Source organism: Oratosquilla oratoria, chromosome 5 (assembly GCF_046742065.1).
Source record: "Oratosquilla oratoria isolate Oo_2021 chromosome 5, ASM4674206v1, whole genome shotgun sequence".
In the NCBI taxonomy this organism is placed as follows: domain Eukaryota; kingdom Metazoa; phylum Arthropoda; class Malacostraca; order Stomatopoda; family Squillidae; genus Oratosquilla; species Oratosquilla oratoria.
In genome coordinates, this window is record NC_134781.1 from 74,692,056 (window position 1) to 74,719,790 (window position 27,735).

At 37.5% G+C, this 27,735-nt stretch overlaps 1 protein-coding gene across 3 annotated transcripts; it reads right to left on the reverse strand.

Moving 5' to 3' along the window:
* Nucleotides 1-472: 472 nt before the first annotated feature.
* Nucleotides 473-27,516, reverse strand: lark (RNA-binding protein lark). 3 transcript variants are annotated; one of them, XM_076185412.1, is made up of 7 exons: nucleotides 27,428-27,516; nucleotides 15,734-15,975; nucleotides 7,007-7,174; nucleotides 3,753-4,067; nucleotides 1,437-1,627; nucleotides 1,096-1,125; nucleotides 473-870 (listed from the first exon to the last, which is right to left on the reverse strand). In XM_076185412.1, exons 2-7 carry the CDS (start codon nucleotides 15,938-15,940, stop codon nucleotides 840-842), a joined length of 942 nt encoding a protein of 313 aa, XP_076041527.1. In that variant the 5' UTR covers nucleotides 15,941-15,975; nucleotides 27,428-27,516; the 3' UTR covers nucleotides 473-839. The 3 variants fall into 3 exon arrangements, with proteins under 3 accessions (XP_076041527.1, XP_076041526.1, XP_076041529.1); XM_076185411.1 differs by lacking the exon at nucleotides 27,428-27,516 and adding an exon at nucleotides 26,897-27,361; XM_076185414.1 differs by lacking the exon at nucleotides 27,428-27,516 and adding an exon at nucleotides 27,162-27,360.
* Between the last annotated feature and the right edge of the window lie 219 nt (nucleotides 27,517-27,735).

Genomic DNA, 27,735 nt, shown 5'->3' on the forward strand with positions numbered 1-27,735 from the left:
CTGCAACAAGAAAAACTCTGGATTTAAAGGTCTTTATCAATATCCTTTTCTATCTACTAAATTCACAAATATTCAAGGGTAAAATCTGTGGCAATATTTTTTACATGGTTACGGAGGCTGGCAAGAACTCTGAATAGTTCTATTTCACATACTGCCAAAATGACCACTGCCTATGAACTAGTTACTATGGATCGAGAATGTTTATCACAATTGGTGATGATCTTTGAAAAAACGCGACTTACCGGCGGCACACGACGCACACGCATACGCACACGATGCCGGCACGACGATGCTTCCAGGCGTTCAGGTACCGATCGGCGAGAGAACATCACCACGCTGTGTGTAAGTGTTTGTGTGCACGAATGTGACAACGAATGTCTGTGACAGCGACGAGAAGTGTGTCTTGTGTCTAATTAGTCTTTTCTCCCGTGATTACTCCTTAATGGAATGAGTATCAGAGTCAAAGTCTAACTAGAGGTATATCTGACATTTTATTGACGGAGATGTACAGACAGACACGTGGAAAACACAATAAAATGATCAGGTAAGAACACTAGATTACTGAACTTAGGGATCATTTTGTCAATGCCCAAGCGAATCTTACACTAACATTACTCTTGGAAATGGGCGTTTGTTTAGCAAAGCTTAACGCGACAAGTCAGTTCTTACAAGAGGGAATTATCGCGAGCTTCCCAGTTAATGGAGGATTCCACATTTGTCACGGGTGCCGCCCCTCACTGTAAATCTTAGCCTACTTTCTCCTCAAGCGAACGTTCCGGGACCCCTAAGTTCCCGCGAAGGCAATCCCGGGACTACCCAGTCATCCCGTGTTGACGCGCTTAGTACGGCCGACGGTCGGGAGGCCCGAAACTGCGGTAGGCAAGGGAGGAAGGGAGGGGGGTTAGTGCACATAAGTCTTTGCATCATATTTTTTTTTTTTTTTTTTTTTTCTATTACGTGTACTGGGACTTAAATGTCCCTAACAATGCTTAGTATTTACTACGGGATACTTTTATGTTAAAAAACACGCCACTAAATGTTTTCTAATGGTTAGACGCTTTCAATGACAAACAAACACATAGCTCTTATACTTACCCACGCATTGGAGGTGGTGGAGGTGGGTATCTGAAAATTAAAGTAAAATCTATAAAGTATGGTGATGAGTTACCAGAGTATCATACAATCTGAAACAAGAATGTATTTCTAATCCTTCATTTTACCTCAATGGTTCACAACCGCAGACACGCAGGCCACATATGGTCTACAACACATGGAAATTGGAGTGCGGGATTCGAACCTACAACTATGCAAACGAGATACCAGCACATTTCCAATTACACAACAAGCACACAGATAAACCAATGAAGTCTTAGAGTGTCTACACCTAAATTATTCAATTATTCCTTACAGATTTCAAACACAACATTTAGACTAACCGTGGTGGAGGTGATCGCCTGCCGTATCTCAAGTAGTCAGGATGGGGAGGTGGTGGTGGTGGTAGGCGGCGTTCATACATATCATCCCGTGGAAGGGGTCGCATGGGTGGAGGTGGGGGTGGTCCATATCGGCGCTCATACGGTGCATCCTCATAATATCTATCAAATCGCTCATATCTGTCATAATCATCCTGTCCAAAGTAAAAAAGGAGAAATGGTCATTAGAAATACATATACCAAAAAGGGCCCTTTCTCCCTTACAAGAAAAATTCCATAAAAAGCCTTTATTTCACTATACACCAAACTGTAACAATTACACAATTTCTTTGGGCATAAGAAACAATTCATTGTGTTGCTGGTGGGCCAGACTAATGGGGATTTGATCAATCCAGACCCCCTAAAGTTGGGATCTGACAATCAATAAAACAAGACAGTTGTCCAAGTAATTAAGCATGTCACTGTACCGAGGTTGCAAAATGAGCACAGTAAAATGGGAGATACTTGCTCATTTTCTCTTGATGTGGCACAAACCCTCCTGGCTAAGGTTAGAGCATATTATCCATTATGGAAACATTTGCCGTTTCACTGATAAACCTGCTGTCCTACAGCAACTGTCAATGGCACTTAGGCCTTCTCATAGTTCTTTCATGGAAGAAATGAAAATTTAATTATACTGTATTTCATTCCCAAAAGTGGGCTAGTGTTTCACTGTAATGCCTTCAACCCAGTGTGGCAGGGGACAGTGTTGACTTACTCCACCAGATCCAAGAAGGAAGGGACATTAAATGGATTTTAGCATCTATGTAGTGGATGTATACTTTGACTTAGCCACCACTTAAATTGGGAAAGGGCCTTTGGTATGTTGCATAATGTAATGCATATATTTAAGGCCAATGATAGGTACTGGTAACTGTTTGTAGTGGTCTTGCAAGGTGGACATCAAAGCTGTCCATCTTCATAACTTATGAACCTCTTCACCATCATGAGATGCAGCCCTATGGGGCATACACCCAGTCTCTGATCACTATCAATTTCAAATGTATTTCATGCACCTTACCACATACAGAGAACTGGTAACTGTTGCCCTCCTATCTTTTTCAACCAGAGACAGAAATCATTCACACTCCAATACAACACAGATAACAGTCCAAAGTTTCTTCTCAAAGATCTGTGGGAGGGTCCACAGACTTGCCAGTCACTGGGGGGCTGCAGTTTTCCACTCCACTAAGTGAAAACTAGTGAGGCAATGATTATGATGTATGTGTATGAATGTATATGTGTGTGTGTATATATATCTTATCAACCACAATGCACTTTAATTCTAAGCCATCAACATCGAGAGACCCAATGGAGGTCAATATGCAGAAACTGAAATGCAGTACGGCCAAGGACTCAAACCCCGGCTAGCGCGTGACAAATGCTGGGGACTTAACCGATTGCTACAACAAGATGGAGCAATCGGTTAAGTCCCTAGGACTTATCACGTCCTAGCCAGGGTTTGAGTCCTTGGCCATACTGCATTTCAATTTCTGCATGTTGACCTCCATCTGGTCTCCCGATGTTGATGGCTTCAAATTAAAGTACATTGTGGTTGATAAAAATGTATCACGATTCACTGGGACCCATTCAGTGTTGTACACATATATATATTATACATTCACACACATAAGTGCATACATACACAAACATAGGGCCCTTTCCCCTTACATGAGGGATACCCAAGTCAGACCATACACCCACCCTACATACATTACACACCCATCCAAAAGCTCATTTATTGCCCCTTCCATCCCGACTCCCTTTCCACCCCTACTTTTCTCATTTCTCACTCTAACCAACCTTGCAACCCCTACCACACTTCTCAAACACATTTAAAGTTTTCCATTCTGCCTCTCTTAAATTCCAAGTTTCTGCCCCATGCAGTGTTGTAAGCATGATCACCCTTCATAGAATTTTCTCTTTGCATCCATTCCCAGATGCCTATTTCTCACCACACTTTTCAATCTCCCCAAGACATTTACTTGCTTCTTTCAATCTAGTTTCCCTGAACCCCTACTCTTCCAACTCCTGCCATATGCAACACCATATTTTTATAGCTATCCACTTTCTCCAGCCTCTCTCTTTTTGAGTTACTTCCAACTTGCTGTCTTTGTCTCACCTTGCGTTTTTACTCTCAAACCTTTTCCAAATCCATGACCACAAAAGATATTCCCTATTTGATAAACATTTTGCATATTGTCTTACTACAGGGTAAAAGAAAGGTTAGTCTAAAAACAAATACAAACTAAAAAAACAAAAACAAATTAATTTCCTTACCCTGTACCTCATCATGCGCTCTCTAGCATATGCTGGAGGTGGCGGAGGGGGATAGGGATCAAAGCGGCCACCATATCCCCCTCCCCTGAGTCCTCCCCGTCCCTCTCTATCACCAAACCTTGGTCTGCCATCACGTGGGCACTCCTTGGACCAATGACCAGAGGATCCACAGCGATAGCACATGTCTGGGTTCCCCATGCCAGCATGTTGCCGGACACGTGAGGTTGACTCTTGGACTCTCAGCCTTAGGCCATGCAATTCATACCCATCCAACTCTTTAATGGCACGCTGAGCTTGGGCTTCATCATCCATATGCTGAAAATGCAAATAATCCAATTTATAGAAACTTACAAACCTGTTTAGATTTAAGAGCTTTCCAATAAACATTTTCTCAAATCATTAATTTCCTCTATATTTTTAGGTATACATACAAACATAAGTATCATAAATTGGAAAGTAAAACAGGGTCCCATGAGATTCAATTTCCTGTTTCGTACAACGGGATCCCAAGAGAATGGTTTTCCTGTATACTACAGTTAGGTATATAAGTGATAAACTAAAAGACAAGCATGAAATAGTAAAACTGCATGAAGGAAATAAAGAATACACAGATGATGTAGAAAAGGCTGATGACCAGACACTTTTAAGTCTGTATTCACAGTTGAAAGCTCACAAATGTGTGATGATGGTCACCAAGAGGGATCCCCCAAAATGAAAGAAATAATGGTGACACAGAAAAAAATAAGGGACCAAATAAAGAAACTCAATTTCAGAAAGGCACATGGGCCAGACGGAATAGTGAACTGGATATTAAAAGAATGCATAGATGAACTCACAGATAAAATACACAAGATAATTGACTTCTCACTTAAAGAAGGAAAAGTACAAGACTGGAAAAATGCAAATATTGTACTAATGTATAAGGGAGGATATAAAGAAAATACAACAAACTATAGACTAGTATCCCTAACAAGCACAACTGCAAAAATATGCGAAAGAGTTATAAAAATAAATGGACTAAACACTTGGAAGAGAAAATACTAAATCCCAACCAATTTGGATTTAGAAGTGGAAGATCATGTACTACAAACTTAATATGCTTTTATTCAAGATTGGTAGATATAATACAAGAAAGAGATGACTGGGCAGACTGTGCCTTCCAGGACTTGCAAAAGGCTTTTGACAAAGTACCACACAAAAAGCTACTAAGAAAAATTGAAACAATGGGAGGAATACAGGCAAAATTACTGGAATGGATAAAAGACTTCTTGAATGGAAGAAAAATGAGAGTGGTACTTAGAGAAAGGAACTCAAATTGGGTAAACATGAAAAGTGGAGTCCCCTAAGGCTCTGTGTTGGCTACGATAATGTTTGCTGTTTTTATAAACGACATGGATGAAGGAGTCGAATGTTATATAAACTTCTTTGCAGATGATGCAAAACTATTGAAGAGAAGTTTGCAAATCTTTTCAAGAAGACCTGGACAAAGTCTGGATATGGAGTAAAAAGAACGAAGTGAATTTCAATATTAAGAAATGTAGTATAATGGAATTTGGAAAAAGTAAAAATAAAATATCCAGTCAATACAAAATTGGAACAAAGGAAGTTACAAAAGTAAACTCAGAGAGAGACCTAGGAGTAATTATCTCAAACGACATGTCACCAGACAAACATGTAAATAAAATAGTTGGAGAAACCTACAATTTAACCCCTTCCATACAGTGACGCCTACGTAGGCGTCATTAGGAGCAAGTGGGTACGCTAGGATGCCGACGTCGGCGCTTTGATTATATTTATTGTAGTCGTACCTGCGTGACCCCCATACTCTGTAAACTGGCTTCATCATATTTTCTATGGTTATCAAAATTCACAGGTGAAAGAACAAGCGATAGAGCAATGACTTTATTTTTTATAATGTGAGTATTATGACACAATGTGCGATGTGGCCCATATTGAAGGGGTTAATATGATCAATGAAAGTGGCCTTTGACTACATGGATGAGGAAATGGTAAAGAAAATACTAGTTACACTGATAAGACCAAAGTTAGAATACGCAGCGTCACTATGGACACCCAGTACAATAAAAAACAAACTAGAAAGAATTCAAAGAGCATTGACAAAGATGGCACCAACACTTTGCAAGTGATCTACTTAAATGGGACAGAAGAAATACAAGAGGACAAGAAGAAACTTAAGAAGGATAGTTATAGAAGAGATTTGAAAAAGAACAGCTTTCCACACAGAGTAATAGATACATGGAATAAATTGAAAGAGAAAACAGTGAGTGCTAACACTATTCATGATTTTAAGAAAGAACTGGATGCGGAAAGATACAACTGCGGGTAACTATGAGCATAACTCTTCTCCCACAAAATACAACTAGGTAAATACACATACAAGGCTCAAAGGTGCAATGGTACCACTGTTGACGGCTAATTCAGCAATCCAAGTTTGAGTCTCATCCAGGGCTGGAAAAATGTCATCATTCCTGCACTCAAGAGCTGACACTCCAACTCTGGAGGACAAGGAACTGTCACAGCTTTACCCATAGAACAAGCCATATACGAGCTTCAAGCTCTCATCTGCAGGGGTGATTGCTGTCAACCACAAGTCCAACATGTGATCCAAGACCATCATGAATCTCACACACACAACAGTCCAACCCCTCACCCCGATTTATGGGAGGGCCCATAGACCAATGTGGCAAGAATTACCATAACCCCTCCCAAATTAAGTGGCATTTGTTCCTTAATTATGGCTGCAGCCCAGCTACTCTACATTAAGGAAAAGGTTAATCCGATGGTCAATCAATCAATTAATCAATCACTTGTGCCTGGTCTCTCTTGCAGAAGACCTAAGGCCACCACGAAAACCAGCAACAGCCCCTGGGATGGACCACAAGTCACTTAGGGAAGACACATTATGTTGTTTGGGGATTGTGTGGGACACTGTAGTATCAGGTATTCGGTGTCTTGTGTGAGTTAGCTTCATCTGAGGCAGTTTGTATCTGTAGCCAGGCCTATTCTGTGTTGGCATATTTTAATGCTGAATGGTGTTGTAATTGTGGTTGAGTGTGGTTCTTGTTAGGTGTGGAGTCTTCTCTATGCGGTTTATATCTGGGGGTTGTTGTTACAGTACTGGGTTTGGTAGTCTTTCTTGAAGGACTTTAGTTATCTGGGTGACTTTAAACATGCAAACAAACGCAAATACTTTTACAAACTAAATGAATAACGCAACAGTACATGGCCCTTACCACAAATGCATAATTGGTGAGAATATCAGCTTCTACAACACTTCCATAAACTTCAAATAAACCACGAAGCTCTTCAAGCTTGGTATCTTTGTGTATGTTCCCAATGAATATCTTTGTACGCTGCTGGTTTCCTTTTCGTGCTCCAGTTGATGCTTCTACAACCATCGGCTGCAAAAAAATAAACAAACATATAATGTTCAATTCTATATTAATACCAATAAAATTACAAAGTAGTATATAATACAAATAACCTAATTGGGATATCATAATGCAATTGACAAAATTAATCTAGGTCATGAAATAGTTTCAACCCCATATCTTAAACATTACAGCATTACACACATGACTTGATGGTGTTGTGGTACAGCACTTGACTGCTAATACAGAGTTCCAAGTTTAAGCTCTGCCTGGGGCTGAAGATTTCAGCATCATTACACTGTGAGCTGGCACTCCAAATATCTGTCTGTGTGTGTGTGTGCATGTGTGCACATGTGAGATATGTGTGTGTAAGGTGTGTGTATTTACCTAGTTGTATTTTACGGGAAGGGGAGCTATGCTCATGGTGTCCCGTCTTCATATCTCATTTTATTTAGACTGTTTTTAAGTTTGTGAATTGTTTTTGCACACACCACTTTCTCATCTAGTTTGTTCCAAATGTCTATTACTCTGTGGGGAAAGCTGTTCTTTTTCAGGTCTCTTCTATAACTGTCTTTCTTGATTTTCTTTGTGTCCTCTTGTATTTCTATTATCCCATTTTATTAGATCCTTTCATGATTCTATAAATAGTTATCAAGTCTCCTCTCTCTCTTCTTTGCTTTAATGTCTGTAGCTCAAGTTTTGCTAATTTCTCTTCATATGATAGTTCTGAGAATGTTGGTGCCAATTTTGTAATTGCTCTTTGTATTCTTTCAAGTTTTGGGATACATTTTTTTTGTACTTGGTGACGTTTTCGTCGCTGCATATCCCAATCTTGGTCTTATCAAAGTGACTAGTATTTTCTTCACCATTTCTTCGCCCAGGTATGTAAACGCCACTTTGATTGTTCTTATTAGATTTATAAGTTTCTCCAAAAAATTTTGTTTATATGTTTCTCAGGGGACATATTATTCATAATAATGACTCCCAGGTCCTTCTCATTTTCTTTTCTTTTTTATTCTCCCAATTTATATGACCCCTCAATTCTTTTTTTTTGCTTCTTCCAAATTCCATTATACTACACTTCTTAATATTGAGTTCCACCTACTTCCTACTCCATTCCCATACTTTATTGAGATCACCCTGTAGTGAGTCGCATTCTTCTTCAGTGTTCACTTTTTTCAACAATTTTGCATCATCCACAAAGAAGCTCATAACTTTCAATTCCTTTATCCATATCATTAATATATATAGCAAACATTATTGGGGCCTGAACTGTTCCTTGTGGAACACCATTTATCACTTCATCCCAATTAGAGTGTTTGTTTCTTAACATCATACTCATTTTTCTTTCATGCAAGTCTTCCATCCACTTCAGTAATTTGTCCTGTATTCCTCCTGCAGTTTCTAATTTCTAAAGCAACTAATGTGGCACCTTATCAAAAGCTTTTTCAGGTCTAGAAATGCACAATCAGCCCATCCATCTCTTTCTTGTATTACATCTATTAGCCTTGAATACAAACACATTAAGTCTGTGACGCATGATCGCCCTAGTCTAACTCCAAATTGCCTTGGATTTAGTACATTGTTTTTTCCCAAATGCCTTACCCATCTAATTTTTATAATTCTTTCACAAATTTTAGTTCCCAAATGCCTTACCCATCTAATTTTTATAATTCTTTCACAAATTTTAGCTATCATACTTGTAAGAGACTGGTCTATAGTTAGTAGGGTTTCATTTCCCCCTTTATATATTGATACTATATTTGCTCTTTTCCAATCTTCTTGAACTTTTCTTTCTTTCAATGAACTGTTCATCAGACTATGTATTTTGTCTGTTAGTTCATTCCTGCATTCTCTCAAAATCCAGTTTGCCATATCATCTGGTCCATGTGATTTTCTGATATCATGATTATTTAAGTGATTCATTATTTCATTCCTTGATACTTCTATCTCTTTCATAGGGGGGACTTTCTCCTCCCACTCGATATCTCTAGGTTGTATATTCTCCCTCACAAACACCGATTTAAAATGCTTGTTTATAATTTCTGCCATTTCTATTTCCTCTGTGTATTCAACTCCTTGTTGTAGTTTCTCTAATTCTTGTTTGTTTTTCAGTTTGTTTACAAATCTGTAAAATAGTTTTGGTCGATCTTCACATTTTTCTACATCTTTCGTATTTTCTCTTTTCTTCTCTGCACACTTGTACATATTCATTTCTATAACTAATTAATATTTTCAATTTTTCAGGTCTATCGTCTTTTTTTCCATTATAACAAGGCTTTATCCATTTTGTCTTTTAACTCCCTACATCTTTTGTTGTACCAACACCCTAAATATTCTTTTTCTTGTTTTTGTCTTGGGACATACTTTTCCACACCTTTATAAATTTTTATCAAAATATTCCATTTCTCTTCTATTGTTGTTTCCTCATTGTGTATTCTTTCCCAGTCTGCTTTTTGAAAGAATTCTCATATTCTATCAATTTTTTTTTTCATACATCAATCTTCCTTTTCTATATTGTTCTTTTCATGTACTTCTCATCAATTAGTTCCAGTTCAACCAATATGTGGTATCTCTTACTTATTGGTGTCTTATATTCAATCTTGTCCACTATTTCGGGTTCTGATGTGATTATTAGGTCCAGTCTCGGTGATTCTTCCTCATTTCTATATCCAGTATTCTCTTGTATCCATTGCATAATTGTATGTTCTATAATCATATCAAGTTGTACATTTCCCCATAGGTCCTCTCCACCCTTCACTGTCATCTCTTTCCAGCAGATTTCTTTACAATTAAAGTCACCAATTATAACTTTTCTTCCTCCATCTTCCATTATTTACTTAGTGTTATTCTTGTGTCTTCTAACATATTTTTGTGTTCTTTCTCTTCCCACGATGCTGTTTTAGGAGGCACATAATTTACTACAAACTTCCTGCTCTTCCCATCCTTGTCCTCCACTTCCATCAAAATCATCTCTACTCTATTCTTTCCATATGTAACATTCTTCACATTTATATCCTTCTTAGTCAGGAACTAACTCCACCCCCTTGTTTTACCCGTTTCTAATCCAATAATTACATGCACCATGTCTTACACTGTTGGGTGGTAGTGGACCTTTCAATTTTGTCTCTACAATTCCCATTATGTCCGGTTCTTTTTCCTTCAGGTAATCATTCAGTTCATTCAAGCCTGTTATTAAGCCATCTATATTTGTGGAAGACATTTTTAATTTTCTGCAACTTCCATTGTGTTTTCTGTTTCCCTTCTGTTTTTCTCTGCTATGAACCATTTCCTCACTTTCATATTCACTACTGTCCAATAGAATTTCTCTTTTTCTCTGTTCTTTTCTCATTTTTTTCGTTAGCTTCTAGTCTTTTTGTTTTTTCATCCTTTCTTTCTGTATTCACTTCTCTTTTTATCCATACCTGTTTATATTGATCACTGTCTGCTAGCTTCCCTGTTTTTGCTAAGATATTCTCTGCTGTCGTTTGTGACCTGAATTTAACCTTAATTGGTCTGGTCTTATCTGTATTGTATTTCCCTAGTCTATATATTTATTCTATTTGTTTCCCTGTTTCTGGTTCATCTTCTAATCTTATTTACTTTTTCCTTTTCCTCCTTTATTTTTGTAGTCCTATTTGGATTATACATGTACTTCTCTTCCATCCCTAATACAATTATAATTTCTTTTTATCCGCTAAGTCTCTTACTATATTCTCCTTCTCCCTCATCACTTTAATAACTGTGTCCTTAGTTTGTTGTTGTTGTCGTTCCCTAGACTGTCTGTCTGAGCAGTTCCGTCTCCCCAAGGAATGCCATAGCCGAAACTGGGTTTTCCCACAAATCTTTTATAGAGTGTATGTTGTGTTCTTTGCGTGCACAATTGTGTATAATGCAGTCTTCCATTATGTGTTGTATGGTATGGGGTGAAGTGTTACATCCTGGGCAGCTGTTCACAATGCAGTCATCCAGCCTCTTCTGGTAGCTTAGAAGTGCTGGGTGGTGGCCACACCAGTCTGGCCAGGTAGACTCTTTCCTTTCGTGGGAGAGAGGATTCAGAAGGGTGGATATCAGGGGGTCTAGCATGCAGCAGTGTGTTATCTTTCAGTGTGTTAATGGAGCGGTGAGTGATATGATTATGAATATGTTTCCGGAGGCTGGTATTTGGTGGTTGTGGAGGAAGAGAAGAGAGTATCTGTGTGTGATACAGGTCTTCGGGTGTTGTTTTAATGTTTCTTGGTGTGTGTAGGTGTTCCGCTATGTAGTGTATTGGGTGTGATGTGTTTGTGGTGGCTGCAGCAAGTGTTTGTGTGCCTCTCATGTCCTGGAGCCACAGCGTCTACGTTGTGGGACCATCCCCCAACCCAAAGAGTTGGGGGCCAAACAGCAGCAACCAGCCCTGGCCACTGGCTCTATGCAGGTGGCACCGATCCCCAAGAGGAGCTACGTCTGCCTTGGGGAGTACCACAATCCTTAGTTTGTTCTTTCATCTGCTGTTCCATTATACCTCTAAATTCAATTTTATTGTTCTCTTGTACTTTTTTCCAACCACTTACCTCTTTTGCTATGGACTCTTTATTATTCCTCTTTAATTCCTCATTCTCTTCCTTTACTTCTCTTAACTGTCTTTTTAATTCTTCTATTTCTTTAATTAGGAGAGTCACAATGTGTGCAAAGATGAAGTGTGGAACAAGGAGGATAGGAGGAAATTGAAGGAATGTTAGTGACTGGTGGCACAACAAAGCAATGACTGTTGTAGAAGAGAAGATTCAGGCATTCACAGATTGGTTGCACAATAGGATAAGAGAAACACAAGAGGTACAAAAAAAAAAAAAAAAAAAAAAAAAAAGAAATATAACGTAAGATAAAGGGGGCAAACAGGTGAGCAGATGTGAAGTATGACAGATTTTTTTTAACAATAAAAAGATGTTTTGGAAAGAAATTATGAGAGTAAGGGGAGGCAAACCAAGTTGAGAAAGGTAAAAGGTGCGGATAGAGTGATAATAGAAGAGGCAGTGGTAAGAGGAAGATGGGCAGAGTATTTAAGGGAGTTGCTAAATGTGAAGAAGGATAGGGAGGAAAAGGTAGTTGCAGTGGGAGGCACTAAGATGACAGTGATGAGTGAGGAAAATGGGGGAGAAACAAGAAAAGATGAGATGAAAGCAGTTCTCAAAATGAGGGCAGGTAAGGCACTTGGTTTAGATGGCCATCATGTGGAGTGCCTAAAAAAAGGGAGGTACAGTGATGGTGGAATTGGCTGGTGAGGTTGTTTAATGTTTGTCTAAAAGAGGGTAGAGTGCTGGAGGACTGGAGAAGTCCATGTATAGTTCTGCTTCACAAGGGAAATGGGGAAGTGAGAGTGTAGTAGTTTCTGAGGGATTAGTTTGTTTAGCTGGGAAGGCTTATGGGAGAGTTTTGATTGAGAGGATTAGAAGTGGAACAGAGGGAGTAATTGGTGAGGAACAGCATGGGTTTAGGAAAGGTAGGGGTTGCATGGATCAGATTTTTGTGGTAAGGTAAATATGTGAGAAAGCTTTAGGAAAAGGTAAGGATGTTTTTTGGGCCTTTGTGGATTCAGAAAAGGCTTACAACAGGGTACGCAGGAAGGCAATGTGGGAGTTTTTCCAGATATATGGAACAGGAGGAAAGGTGTTAAGAGCAGTCAAGATTTTTTTTTTTTTTTTTTTTTTTTTACAAGAATAGTAGAGCCTGTGTTAGAATTAGAAATTGCAAGTGAAAGTGGTTTGAGGTAAAGGTGGAATTTCGCTAGGAATGTGTTATGTTGCCATGGCTGTTCAATGTGTACATAGATGGGGTGGTGCAGGAGGTAAATGCGAGGGTGATGGGCAGGGGATTGGAGATGGTTAATCTATTGAATATGATGACTCCTATGTATGCATCATGACCCATGTGTGTGAGATACGAGGATGCTGGCATTAGCTTACAGGTTATATTTATTTTGTAGTTGTAGTTGAGTGACCCCCATATTCTGTGAATAGTCTGATAATTTTTTCTGTGAACAGGCTTGATCATGTTTTCTGTGATGTATTTATTTCGAGTGAAAGAGAATGAATACTGTATAACATAAGTAACTTTTATATTATATAATGTGCATATTGTGATGCATCATTGCACACCAGACAACCTAATGTGCACATAAATATTTGACTTGTATCAAAGAGGTTAAAGGTGAAGAAAATGAGAGACAGGTCAGTTGTTGTTTGGTGACACTGCAATTGTAGCAGGATCAGGTGGTGTGATTAATGAAGTTAGACAGTTTGGGAAGGTGTGCAAAAGGAAGTTGAATATAAACATGGGTAAAAGTAAGGTGACGAATGTACAAGGGGAGAGGATGGCAGTAAATTGAAAGTATCAAGGGAGAGAGGCTGGAGGAAGTGGATAGCTCTAGATACTCGGGGGTGCATGTGGCAGGGAAGGGAGGAGTGGAGGTTGAGGTACATTGTATATTGAGAGAAGCAAATAATGCCTTGGGGGATTAAACAGTGTAATAAGAAACAGACAACTGGGAATGGATGCAAGAGGAGATTGTATGAAGGTGTGATTGTGCTGACAGCAATGTATAGGGCAGAAACATGGAACATAAGAGAGGAAAAGAGGAAAAGTTTAAATGTGTTTGAGATGAAATGTCCGAGAAGTATGGTACAGGTTACTAGGCTGAATCAAGTGAAAAATGAGGAGGTGAGGAGGAGAGTGGGGGTGGAAAAGGAGTTGGGAGATAGGGTTGATGAAAGAGTATTGGGGTGGTTTGGACACATGGAAAGTAGTGATTACTAAGAAGTGTGGAAGGCAGAGGTGGATGGATTGAACCTGAGGGGGCAACCAAGGATGAGATGGATGGACGGGGTAAAATGGGTGTTGAGACTACTTACTAAATTAGCCTTGCACGGATTAAGTGGTAGCCTATTAAGTTGGACTAGTAATTGGTTGAATGATCAAAAACAGAGTTGTTTTAAATGGAAAAACTTCTAGATGGAAAAATGTTACAAGTGGAATTCCTCAGGGTTGTTCTTGGGCCACTTCTATTCATAGTATATAAATGATATAGACCAATGGACTAAAATCTACTGTTTCCAAGTTTGCTGATGATACAAAACTGTGCGGAATGGCAAGTGATCACTTAAACCAATTAGATATTCAAGAAGATTTAGATAAATTACAACAATGGTCTGAAAAGTGGCTAATGAAATTTAACACAAGTAAATGCAAGGTAATGCACATAGGTAAAAATAACAGTGAGTACAATTACAAGTTATTTGGAAAATCGTTAACAAACGTGGATAGGGAAAAAGATCTCGGCATGATTATCAGTAATGATCTCAAATCATCCAAGCAGTGTATTTCAGCCTGTGAAAAAGCAAATAAGATTCTAGGATCGATTGCACGATCTTTTGATTTCAAAAGTCCATCACTCATTAACAAGCTATATAAATCTTTAGTTCGTCCACATTTGGAATATGCTTTTTCCGTATGGTCACTGAATCTCATTAAAGACATTGACAGACTGGAAAAAGTACAACAGCGAGCCACAAAACTGATTCCAAATATAAAAAATAAATCATACGAAAATCAACTAAAACATACGAATCTGTTTTCCCTGAAAAAAACTCAGAGGTGACTTGATACAGGTCTTTAAAATTCTAAAGGGAATTGACATCAAAAGTGACAAAATTTTCACGTTGAATGAGAATCAGACAAGAAACAATGGTCTCAAACTGTCCGGAAATATATTCAATTTGGAAGTAGGTAGAAACAACTTTGCCAACTGTGTAGTTAATTAATAGAATAAACTTCCTGCACAGGTAGTGAAATGTAGTTCAGTTTGAAGCTTTAAGAATCATTTAGATAAACACCTAAGCAAGATGCTGTAATGATTATAATCTATTTTATATTTGTTTTTGCTTTGTTATCTATTTGATTTTCATTTATTATTAGTTATATGTCAATTTATCATTAACTATTTACCTGTTTGTTTATCATTTAACTATACCTATGCATTTATTTATATATTTTATTTATTTACATTATCATAGTTTTTATCTATTAATCTATTATTATGATTATTTTTTTTTCATCCGACCTAGATATGGACCAAAAAGGTCTCCTGCTGGCATGCTCTGCCTTTGTAATCCTTTGTAAAGAGAAGGCACACAAGGTCAATAGTAAATGATAAGATGTCAGGATCAAGAAGTGACCAACACAGTTCCACAAGATTTGGTACTAGCACTTATGTTTCTTATCCATGTTAATGACAAGTTGGGTGGTACAAGTATATTTGCAATGACACAAAAATTGTGAGAAGACTGAAAAATGATGACTATAGGCTAATGAAAAAGATCTAGACAAATCAGCATTGGGCCAAGAATGGCAATTTAAATTCTATACAAAAAAAGTATTGGAAATGGGCAAGTAGCTCTTAAAGACCATCTTTGAACTATTCCCTGGGAAGTGAATCCATTACAAAAGCATGTAAAAAAAAAAAAAAAAAAAAAAAAAAGGTGTTTTGATAAAAGATATCTATCACCTGACATACCAGCATGTGGGAGAAGGAGGGAGGGAAGTATTATTTACCTTTCCATGCAGAGTATAGCCATTCAAAGCCTGAATGGCCGCCTGACCCTCCTCTTCTGTTTCCATATGAACAAATCCATAGTTTTTGACCACATCAGCTTCAACCACAGTGCCATGAGCTTCAAAGAGTTGCCGGATGTCACTACCTGTAGCCCTGTCACTAAGGTTGCCTACAAAGATCTTGTAAGTGTTGCCTCGGACAGGCATCTTGTCTTCTGTAACAGCTTCTGTAGTACCAGTATCTGTAACAACAAAACACACACCTTTAAGTTTTTGTACAATAAATGTGCCATTTAAGCTACTTAGAGAAGCATTAAAACCATGCTCAGAGAAACCTGTGACCATAACATAGGAAACCATTTTGTATCAATTACGAACTTTATATAACAAATATGCTCATAAAACTCAAAATTCCTGTCCTATCACTCTTTATGTAAAAATGTGAAGAATGGAGATGATGGTATGGTTTGAAATCACCCAAAGCTGGTGGTGGTGGTTGCAATGCAGCAATACAATAAGGATGACTGTTGTCAGCCAGTATGAGATGAAGATGGGAGAGGAAGAGGGGAGGGGGTTAGAGAGAAGGGATACATGGGGAGAAGTTGGTGAGGATGAACATGAAGTTAAAGTGAAGTCAGTCATAAGAAGAGGAGGCAGGAGGAAAAGGTGAGAGAAGTGGATTGGGGATGGCGAGATGACACACGGAGACTGAAGGGAAGGGAGACTGCATGTGAAGTGGAATGGGGTGAAGTGGAATGGGGTGAAGTGGAGTGGGGTGAAGTGGAGTGGGGTGAAGTGAGGAATGGGGTAAAATAAAGAACAGGATCATTAGCACATACCTTTCATGCATCCACATAGACATGTGAAAAGCACATGTGACCAACATTTGCATGCACACTAAGGAAAATGCTACATTCATTTCTTCCTGTTACAGCCATACAACATAAACTTACTAAATGCTACTCCTTACCAAATCACTGCCCAAGGTAATGAAAAAATGTATATGCCAAAATATATTTGATTTGGGGGCTAACTTCCAAACATATAGCTTTGCCGCTCCAAACTTAACACAAAATGGAAAACAAGTAGGGAGGCATGAATTTCCCAATGATATTAACTGGGTAATTTCTGTCTAGATTACTAGGTGTCTAAAGCATGACAAAATCTATGCAATAACATACCCTCATATGTAAACACTGGAATAGGTTCATGAACTTTATACACAAGTAAGATTAGTTTTTTTGCTCCAGTCGACCAAGTGAAAAGGTTATTCCAGGTAAATGTTCAAATTCTAACAATATACAATATAACTGGCTAATTAGTCCCAAGTACATTGACAGACCTTCCAGCTCCAATTCCACACCTGGACCAGTCTGCTTATCAGGTATGACTACAAAATATGCCAATTCCACAGTTGCCATGAATCTTACCAACTGGAAACCTGCAGTTCCCAGAGTGGCTGGCAATGGTCCTCACTGCTAGGTAATGTCTGCATTATAGTGACAAAGGAGCAGTCACTGAATATAATGAAAAAGAGGAGGGAGGAGGCATGAAGAGAGGGAGGGGAGAGGAAAGAGGAAGGTGGAGAGGGAAAATGATGAAGAGGGAAGAGGAAGGTGGAAAGAGGAGGAGGAGGAAGAGAGGGAAGATGTGAACTGGAAGGAGGTGAGGTAAAAAAAAAAAAAAAAATGAAGGGAGGAGCAGGTGTAAGAGGCGGAGGATGGGCAGGAGAAAGGGGACGAGGAGAAAAAAAGAGACAAAATAGGATATGAGGATGAGATAGATAGGTAGAAGAGAAAGAGAGAAAAGAGAGAAAAGAGAGAAAAGAGAGAGAGAGAGAGAGAGAGAAAAGAGAGGAGAGGAGAGGAGAAAGAGGGGGGAAGAGAAAGTGGGGAGAGACGTAGAGACAGACAGACAGACAGACAGAGAGAGAGAGAGAGAGGAGAGAGAGAGAGAGCAGAGAGGGGAGAGGAGAGAGAGCAGAGAGGGGAGAGGAGAGAGCAGAGAGGAGAGGATAGAAAGAGTTAGTGTGAGGAGAGAAAATGAGAGAGGAGAAATAGAGATAGTGAGTGAGGAGAGAGCGAGAGAGGGGAGATGGCGAGAGTGAGGAAGGGGTGAGAGGAGTGAGAGAGTGAGAAACGGGTGAGACGGTGAGAAGAGTGAGGAAAGGATGAGGATGTAAAGAGAGGGTGAGGAGCAGGGGAGAGGAGGAGAGGAAGAGAGGGTGAGGCAAGGGAAAGTGGATGAGAAGAGGGAGAAAGGTGAGAGGGAGAGACCTAGTCTACCATTCTGTTGCCTTTACTTCCTTAATATCAAATGCTTTGGAAAAAGCACAATGCCGAGCAACAAAACCGATTCCAAATATAAAAAATTAATTATACAAAAATTGACTAAAACACATGAATCTGTTTTCCCCTAATAAAGGGTAGACTAAGAGGATAAAGGGGACTGACAACTTCAACAGTGACAAAATTTTTACACTGAATGAGAATCCAACAAGAAATAATGGTCCCAAACTGTCAGGAAATAGGTTTAATTTGGAAGTGGGTAGAAACAACTTCACCAACCATGTAGTTAATGAATGGAATAAACTTCCTGCAGAGGCAGTGCAATTCGTTCAGTTTGAAGCTTTAATATTTGTTTAAATAAACATCTAAGTAAGATGCTGTAATGACTGACATTTATTTTATATTTGTTATTATCTGCTTATTTGCTTGATTTTCATTATTATTTACCTGTCAATTTATTGTTATTTACTCTATTATTTAACTTTACCTATGAATTAATTTTATTTATCATTATTTATATTTATCTATTTTTCTATTTAACATATTTTGTTCACACCTGACCTAGTTATTGACCAAAAGGTCTCCTATCAGCATGCTTCACCTTTGTAATCCTTTGTAATGGGGTATGTTTTTTTTCTTTTTCTATTTAGTATCATTTCAATGTGTGAAAAAAAGTAAAATTTGATGTTAAACCCTTATGAGGAAACTATAAGTCAATCCTTTCAATATTCAATGCCTCTTAAATCCAATTTTACAGCACTTTTCAGAAAGTCCTATTCAAATTATTTTCTGATTTTTTGGCACATTTTTAAACAAGGAGGACAAATAGAAATACATAGTTTCATGGAAGGGAGCCCAGAAATGCCTTGGCACATTTCTGAAGTTTGATCAGGCATAACTTCATTACAGTGCTGTTAAGGTGGACTTGCACCTAATCTATAGATTTTCAAACAAAATGTGCAACTTCATATAAGCAGGTGACTGTACAAGATGTTTTGGAAAGCTGCCAAACTGCCCCACTTCATGATAGGCAATAGCTGATTGGACATCATCCAGCATTAAAGCCATATCAACACAGAATGGGTGTGGCAAATGAAACAAACTGCCCTAGATGCAATGACCAAACATTCCATCACCCTTGGTCTTTCTTGAGAAAGACCCTCAGCCTTTAGGTAACTGAAGATTTTCAAACAAAATGTGCAACTTCATATAAGCAGGTGACTGTATGAAATATTTTGGAAAACTGCCAAACTGCCCCACTTCATGAGAGGCAATAGCTGATTGGACATCATCCAGTATTAAAGCCATATCAAAACATAATGGGCATGGCAAATGAAACAAACTACCCTAGATGCAATGACCAATCAAACATTTCCATCACCCTAGATCTTTGAGAAAGACCCTAACCTTTCAGGTAACCAGCAAAAGCCTCTGGACAGGACCACAAGTAATTCAGGGAAGATATATTGTGTTATCAAGAGTGGCACACTGTAGCACACAGCGTTCTGTATCCTCTGTGGCTTGCATCTAGAGCAGTTTGAATCTACGGCCAGACCTACTTTTTGCTGGTACAGTACTGCTTCTTGCCAGTGTTGTTATATATATATATATATATATATATATACACACACACACACACTTCAACGAACGGACGGCTTAGAAGACGTTCTGAAGAAAATTGAAGTTTCGTGGATCCCAACGCAAAGAGAAGTGCCTATTGTATTTACAGGGTGGGGGGGAAATTGCTCGTGGGGTAGTGGGAAAGTAGGGAAAGAGAAGGGGAGGGATTGCTGAGGGAAATGGAAGGAAATGAGGAAGGAGAGGACTTGGCCCAGGCAGACAGGCGAAAGGTAAACAAACGGCCCCCCGACCAGCTGAGCGACGATGAAATGTCTAATAAAAATGTAAAGATTAGAAGTATAGATAAGAGCAATACAGTAGAAAGTGATGAGAATATTTTCCAGGGATTTAAAGAGGGTGGGGGGGACACAAACCCCCCCCGACTGACAAGACTAGAAGAGAAGGTCGATAAGATGATCGAGGACTTGGAGCGTAGGTTCGGTCATGTTAACAACATTATACGGAGGGTTGAAAAATTGGAAGAACTAGAGAAGGCGAACAAAAACTTAACTAAGGAAATTGAAGAATTAAAAAAACAGTTAAAAGAAGTAAAAGAAGAGAATAAAGTCTTAAAGGAGAATAATAAGGAGAACAAGGAGGGTTGGAAAAAAATCCAAGAAAATAGCAAAGTTGCATTCACTGACATAATCAAACAGCAAATGAATGAACAAACTGAAAACTCAGTTATTAAAGTGATGAGACAGAAGGAGAATATAGTAAGAGACTTAGCAGACAGAAATAAATGTATAATTATATTAGGAATGGAAGAGAAACATAACCCAGATAGAACCACAAGAATCAAAGAGGAAAATGAAAAAGTAAGAAATTTACTAGAATTAGTTCAGGAAGATGAACCAGAAATTATGAAACAAATCGAAGAGAAATTCAGGCTCGGGAAATATAGTACAGACAAGACCAGACCAATTAAGATTAAATTCAGGTCACAAACTACGGCTGAGAATATCTTATCCAAAACAGGGAAACTAGCAACAAGTGAACAATATAAAAAGGTATGGATAAAAAGGGAAATGAATAAAGAGGAAAGAGAGGAAGAAAAACGAGATAAGATAAGGAAAAAAACGAGATAAGAACGGAGTCAGAAAAAGAGAGATTCTATTGGAGAGTAGTGAATATGAAACTAAAGAAAGTCGACATACAAGAGAAAAACAAAAGGGAAACAGAGAACACAAATATAGATGGATTAATAACAGGATTGAATGAGCTGAATGATTATTTGAAAGAAAAAGAACCAGACATAATGGGAATTGTAGAAACAAAATTAAAAGGTCCACTACCACCCAACAGTGTAGGACATGATGCATATAATTATTGGATTAGAAACAGAGTGAAAAAGGAAGGGGGTGGAGTTATGTTCCTGACTAAGAAGGATATAAACGTGAAGTGTGTCACATATGGAAAGAATACAGTAGAGATGATAATGATGGAAGTAGAAGACAGAGATAAGAAGAGCAGAAAGTTTGTGATAAATTATGTGTCCCCGAAAACAGCCTCATGGGAAGAGAGTGAACATAAAAGTATGTTAGACACAAAGATAACATTAAACAAGATAATGGAAGAGGGAGGAAAAATAGTTATGATGGGCGACTTTAATTGCAAAGAAATCTGCTGGGAAGAAATGACAGTAAAGGGTGGAGACGGCTCATGGGGAAACGCTCTACTTGAGATGGTTACTGACCATACAATGACACAATGGATACAGAACACTAGGTATAGAAATGAAGAAGAGCCATCGAGACTAGACCTAATAATTACATCTGAACCTAGAATAGTGGACAAAATTGAATATAAAACACCAATAAGTAAAAGTGACCACATATTGATTGAACTGGAACTTAATGAAGAAAAATATATGAAAAGAAATGAACAATATAGAAAAGGAAGAATGATGTATGAAAAAACAAACTTTGATAAAATAAGAGAATTCTTTCAAAAGGAAAACTGGGAAGAAATATACAAAGAAGAAACAACAGTAGAAGAGAAATGGAATATTTTGACAAAAATTTACAAAAAAAGGAGTGGAAAAGTATGTCCCAAGACAAAAACAAGAAAAAGAATATGTAAAATGCTGGTACAACAAAAGTTGTAGGGAGTTAAAAGACAAAAGAGACAAAGCCTGGACCAGATGGAAAAAAGACAGACCTGAAAAATGGAAAATATATACCTGTTATAGAAATGAATATGTACAAACGTGCAGAGAGGAAAAGAGAAAATATGAAAAAGATATCATAGAAAAGTGTAAAGATCAACCAAAACTATTCTACAGATTTGTAAACAATAAACTGAAAAACAAACAAGACTTGGAGAAATTAAGACAAGAGGGAGTTGAATACACTGAGGAAATGGAAATGGCGGAAATTATGAACAAACATTTTAAATCAGTGTTTACAAGGGAGAACATACAACCTGAAGAGAACGAATGGAAAGAGAAAGTCCCCCCTATGGAAGAAATAGAAGTAACAAAGAATGAAATATTAACACACTTGAGTAATCTTGATGTCAGAAAATCGCATGGACCAGATGAAATAGCAAACTGGATACTGAAAGAATGCAGGAATGAACTGGCAGACAAAATACATAGCATACTAAACAGTTCCTTGAAAGAAGGAAAAGTTCCAGAAGATTGGAAAAAAGCAAATATAGTACCTATATATAAAGGAGGAAATAAAGAAGAACCTACCAACTATGGACCAGTCTCTCTAACAAGTACAATAGCAAAAATTTGTGAAAGAATTATCAAAAGTAGATGGGTAAAATATTTAGAAAAAAACAAAGTTTTAAATCCAAGGCAATTTGGATTCAGACAAGGACGATCATGCGTCACCAATTTAATATGTTTCTATTCAAGGCTAATAGATATAATACAAGAAAGAGATGGATGGGCGGACTGTGCATTTTTAGACCTAAAGAAAGCTTTTGACAAAGTACCACATAAGAAGTTGCTTAAGAAATTAGAAACTGAAGGAGGAATACAGGGCAAACTACTAAATTGGATGGAAGACTTTTTGCAAGAAAGAAAAATGAGAGTAGTGATAAGAAACCAACACTCAAAATGGGATGAAGTAATAAGCGGTGTTCCGCAGGGAACAGTTCTGGCCCCAATAATGTTTGCTATATATATTAATGATATGGATGAAGGAATTGAAAGCTATACGAGCTTCTTTGCAGATGATGCAAAACTACTGAAAAGAGTGAAAACTGAAGAAGATTGTGAATCACTACAGAGAGATCTAAATAAAGTACAGGAATGGAGTAGGAAGTGGGAGATGGAGTTCAATACAAAAAAGTGTAGTATAATGGAATTTGGAAAAAGCAAAAACAGAATAACAGGAGCATATAAATTGGGAGAAGAAGGAATAAAAAAAGTAGAAAATGAGAAGGACCTGGGAGTCATTGTTATGAATAATATGTCACCTGAGAAACATATAAATAAGATTTTTGGAGAAACTTATAATTTAATAAGAACAATCAAAGTTGCATTTACATACCTGGATGAAGAAAATCCTAATCACCCTGATAAGACCAAGATTGGAATATGCAGCAACGATATGGTCACCAAGTACAAAAAAAATTATAAAAAAAACTTGAAAGAATACAAAGAGCAATTACAAAATTGGCACCAACACTCTCAAAACTATCATATGAAGAGAGACTAGAAAAACTTGAACTACAGACACTAGAGCAAAGAAGAGAGGAGATTTGATAGCTATTTACAGAATCATGAAAGGCATAGAAATTACTGATAGAGAGAATCTGATAAAATGGGATGACAGAAATACAAGAGGACACGGAAAGAAAATAAAAAAAGACAGCTATAGAAGAGATTTGAAAAAGAACAGCTTTCCTCACAGAGTAATAGACAGTTGGAACAAGTTAGATGAGAAAGTGGTGTGTGCAAAAACAATACATGAATTTAAAAATAGTTTAGATAAAATGAGATATGAAGACGGGACCCCACGAGCATAGCTCCCCTTCCCGTAAAATACAACTAGGTAAATACACCATAGGATGGTAATCGGGCCATCACTGGGGGTAAATGGGCCATATAAAAGTTATTCACTTTTTTAATTGAAATTGGTTTGATAATATTTCATTTTTACCCTGAATAAATACCTACCTCCATTTTACCAGAATTCTATTTACCAGTTGTAACAATTTTTAATACATGAATAACTTTTATATGCATTTACCCCAATGATGCCCCAATTACCCCATCCTACAGTGTGTATATATATATATACACCATACATACACATATCTATATTTTTTGTCTTGAAGTACTTGTTTGATCTTAGTGTGTGTGCATGTTTTAAGTTTCAAGTGGTAGAGGTGTTGGGTTGCTTGAAACTAGTATACTGCCGGTGTATTTTTCCCATTATTTTTTATTTTTGCTATAATTTCATTTCCCATTTCATAATCCATTGTCTTTTCTTACATTGGGTTATTTCCAATAGTTTGCATTTATTAGGTGTTAAAATTAATTCTCTACTCCTGAATCCACCCATATATTTTATGCAGGTCCCTATGAAATGTGTGATCCACCTTGCTTCTCACCCTCTTCATGTTCTTTGTATAGTAAGCAAATAGGTTTGCATATCTATTAATTTCTTTTGTAGTAATGTATGCAAGGAACATTACAGGAGCCACAAGGGAGCCCAGCAGTACACTGCCGGTTACTTTTCTCCATTCTGATTTTTCACCTCACTACTGTTCTTTTAAACCATGTCTTTTAAGAAATCTTTAATCCATTCTAGTAGGTTTCCACCATGGCTTCCTATGTTTTCAAATCTCCATAAACTCTTGTGGGGCCCTTTGTCAAAAGCATTTTTGAAGTACAAACATACAGTCCACCCATCCCTATCTCTTGTGCAGATTTGTAAAATAGAATTTTCCTTGTCTGAATCCAAACTGAATGTTTATTTATATTCCTTTCTGTTCAAGAGGTTTCATCTATCTATGTTACTATTTTCTAACACATTTTTGCTATTGCACTAGTGAAAGACACTGGTCTATAATTTAGTACCGGATCTTTCCTGTTATTGCCCCACCACTAATTTTTCTGTTGTCTTTGAATTTGCTTATTTATAATCTTAGGTTAAGTTAGGATAGGTTAGGTTAGGTTAACCTAAGATAAACAAAATCGAAGACAACAGAAAAATAAAAAAAATTAGTGGTGGGGCAATAAAAGGAAAGTTCCTAGTACCTATTATCTCCTTTAACATGGTATCTCATTCGCCAATTTCCAATCCAATGGTGCCCAATGCCCGACCTATGCAATTTGAGTGAGTTCATTTGGGTTGAAATGACTTAGGTTACAATCTTATTTTTCACATCTCCAAATGTCACCTTTGTGTCATATATAGAGATTCTGAATGATGAACTTTGAGAAGTTAAACCTAAACATATATTAGACACATTATTAAGTTGTCCTTTGAGAAGTCTTGAATACTGTAAGTGATGTCATCTTCCAGCTTTTCAAATTCATATTTGATGTGAATTCTGAATGTGACCTGGGCTTTACCCTCTTCAAGTGAACCAATTATCAAATTATGTACTTTGTTCATCAACTGTTCTTTGCATTCTTTCAAAATCCCATCAGATATCTCTCATTAGGTCCCGAGACCTTCTTTATTTCCATCTTTTTAATATTCTTCACACTTCTTCCATTCTCACTGTTGTCATTCATAATGGTAACATCCTATTCCCTTTCAAACTCTTCATCCTTGTCAAGTACTGATTGTAAGCTTTTATTCATTCGGTCTGCTGGTGTCCTCATACGTGTATTCGCATGAATTTACCTAACTGTGGTATACAGGAATGGAGCAGTGATAATGGGCTCTTGTCTTACTCTTCATTTCATCACACCAAGCTCCTGGTTGTAATGTACAAGGAGCAATCATGAATGAAGTCTCATCTCTTTTCTATCATTTGTCGACCATTTACCGTTGATGAAGATCTAGACCCTGCTCCTAGCTATGCTCCACCAGGCCATCATATAGTATCAACACCAATGATTACTCTAAATGCACATATCAATAATGTCTTATGCTTTTGTGAATAAGTGAGTTCTCAGTCCTTTCTTAAAGGTTATCAAGGTATCAGAGTTCTTGACATTTCCAGGTAACTCATTATATAATTGTGGAGGAGCTTTTCAAATGCTCTAAAACCCATTTCCAAGTTAACTTGCTTTGAATTCTTTTGGTGTTGCCTTAGGTTATATTTTCATTTAACTTGTTCCACAAGTCTACATTTGTAAATAAAGCTATATTTCATGATATCATTATTTTATTTTAATTTTTTTCTGGATCTCTTACCAATCCTCCTCTTGCAAGTAACTCTTCAGTCCATTTTCCAGATTAAATATTATAATTCTGCCTACAAAGTGGAAAGTCCCTGGTTCTTCAATCTTTCCTTGTACATCACCTACAGTATTCTATTTTTCTTGCATCTTGAAAGTAAGGTGACAATCACCACTATTCCAGTATGTCATATCAAGCTTTCAACAATTTTCTGCATGTCCACCCAAGTAGTGATATGCAAATGTTGTATTTTACGTCAGATTACAGGTCTCTCCTGCTATTTTCTTTATATGACATGTGCTTCAGGTGAAAGATCACCTGATTATGGTACCTAGGAACTTTAACTCCTATGCTTTTATTTATTGTGCGTGTGTACATACATGTCCAATTGCAAGTTTGCAATTTTGCACGTTGGTGAATGCATAATACCACAAATACAACCCCAGTCACCATTGTAAAGTTTAGAACATCAACTTTCACACTTTTTAGTGATGCACATACTTCCATTCCATATAACACCAAACTGCTGTCCCCATTCACATCCATTAAATATTTGCATAGCTGAATATTACATAATGCAAATATGTTTTCACAATATGACTTTTAATACTGAAAAAATGGTTATTTCTAATTGCAAATATATCAACAGAAAACAAGTAAAAATATTCTAACAATTATATTATTCTTTTAAGCAGTTATTCTTAACCAACATCTCAGTGAAAACGTCCCTTTAGGGAGAGGGAAAAAAATCAACAAGTACACTTGGGTGCGAAGATATTGAAGCAGAACACCTTTCCACTTCGGAAATATCTGCAATTATATGTAAACCTTTATGATTAAACTGATCGTGACCAAGCCACGTTTAAAGGAATTTTCCATCAATGTAGACATACCAATTGAATGCAAATTTCAAATATACTTTCATTTGCAACGTTTACCTTCGTTTGTACAGTCCTTGTCATTGCCAGTGGGTTCTATGCTTGACATTATATAATATAGACTGCGTGCCTTTATACCCCTATAGACTTGGGAGGGAATATGGCCAAACGGCCTCGTACACGACTACGAGTCTTGGTTATAGATGGTCACATATACCGGTCATGAGCGAACTGCAGTAAACATTTAAATTGACGCGTTCAGCTACACTACGGGCTTTCCAAGTAAGTCTCGATTCTTCAGAAAAAACTATCATGCAATATGAACCTCGTAATTGAAACTCGATGGGCTCAACTTTGCGTAAATACTTGTCACTATCCTCCGGTCCCCAAATGTCCACTGACGCTACTGGCGTCCTTTCTGAGGTCTTCACCCACCGTCTAGAATGTCCAGCGGTACCAACCTTACCCCGTTCCTAATGCCTATCCTTTTCTTGGACTTCAGGCGTAATATAATTGTGCATTGAGCGTGTTCACATAGTACTACATATACTGTGAAGCGATCAGTATGCACAGTATGCTACAATACCCTACCTTGAAGCTACAATTTTGAGAAAATATTTAATTCTCCAATGTTTCCCAATAATCGAAGATGGCGTTCTAATTGTTGAATCAGCTGAGAGTCTTTATTATTGTCATAGTAATAGTTATTTAAAAATAAACAGTTTAAAGAGATTAGGTACATTTATAGTGAAAATATAAAACAGCAACACCATAATATTTTCGTGTACTTAGAATATTTAAATTGTGGTGAGTAATCAATGTTGCATGGTGAGCGGCAAATTTTAAACTACTGATTTTGTAGGTGTGGTTCTTGAATTTTTTCTAACACACACACACAT

Excerpts from the sequence above, each read along its gene's own strand:
- lark (XM_076185411.1), bottom strand. The coding sequence starts at position 26,945 with ATGTCAAGCATAGAACCCACTGGCAATGACAAGGACTGTACAAACGAA. Across the intron at positions 1,628-3,752 it reads AGCGCATGATGAGGTACAGG|GATGATTATGACAGATATGA; the intron begins GTAAGGAAATTA and ends TACTTTGGACAG. Across the intron at positions 1,126-1,436 it reads AGGCGATCACCTCCACCACG|ATACCCACCTCCACCACCTC; the intron begins GTTAGTCTAAAT and ends TTTAATTTTCAG.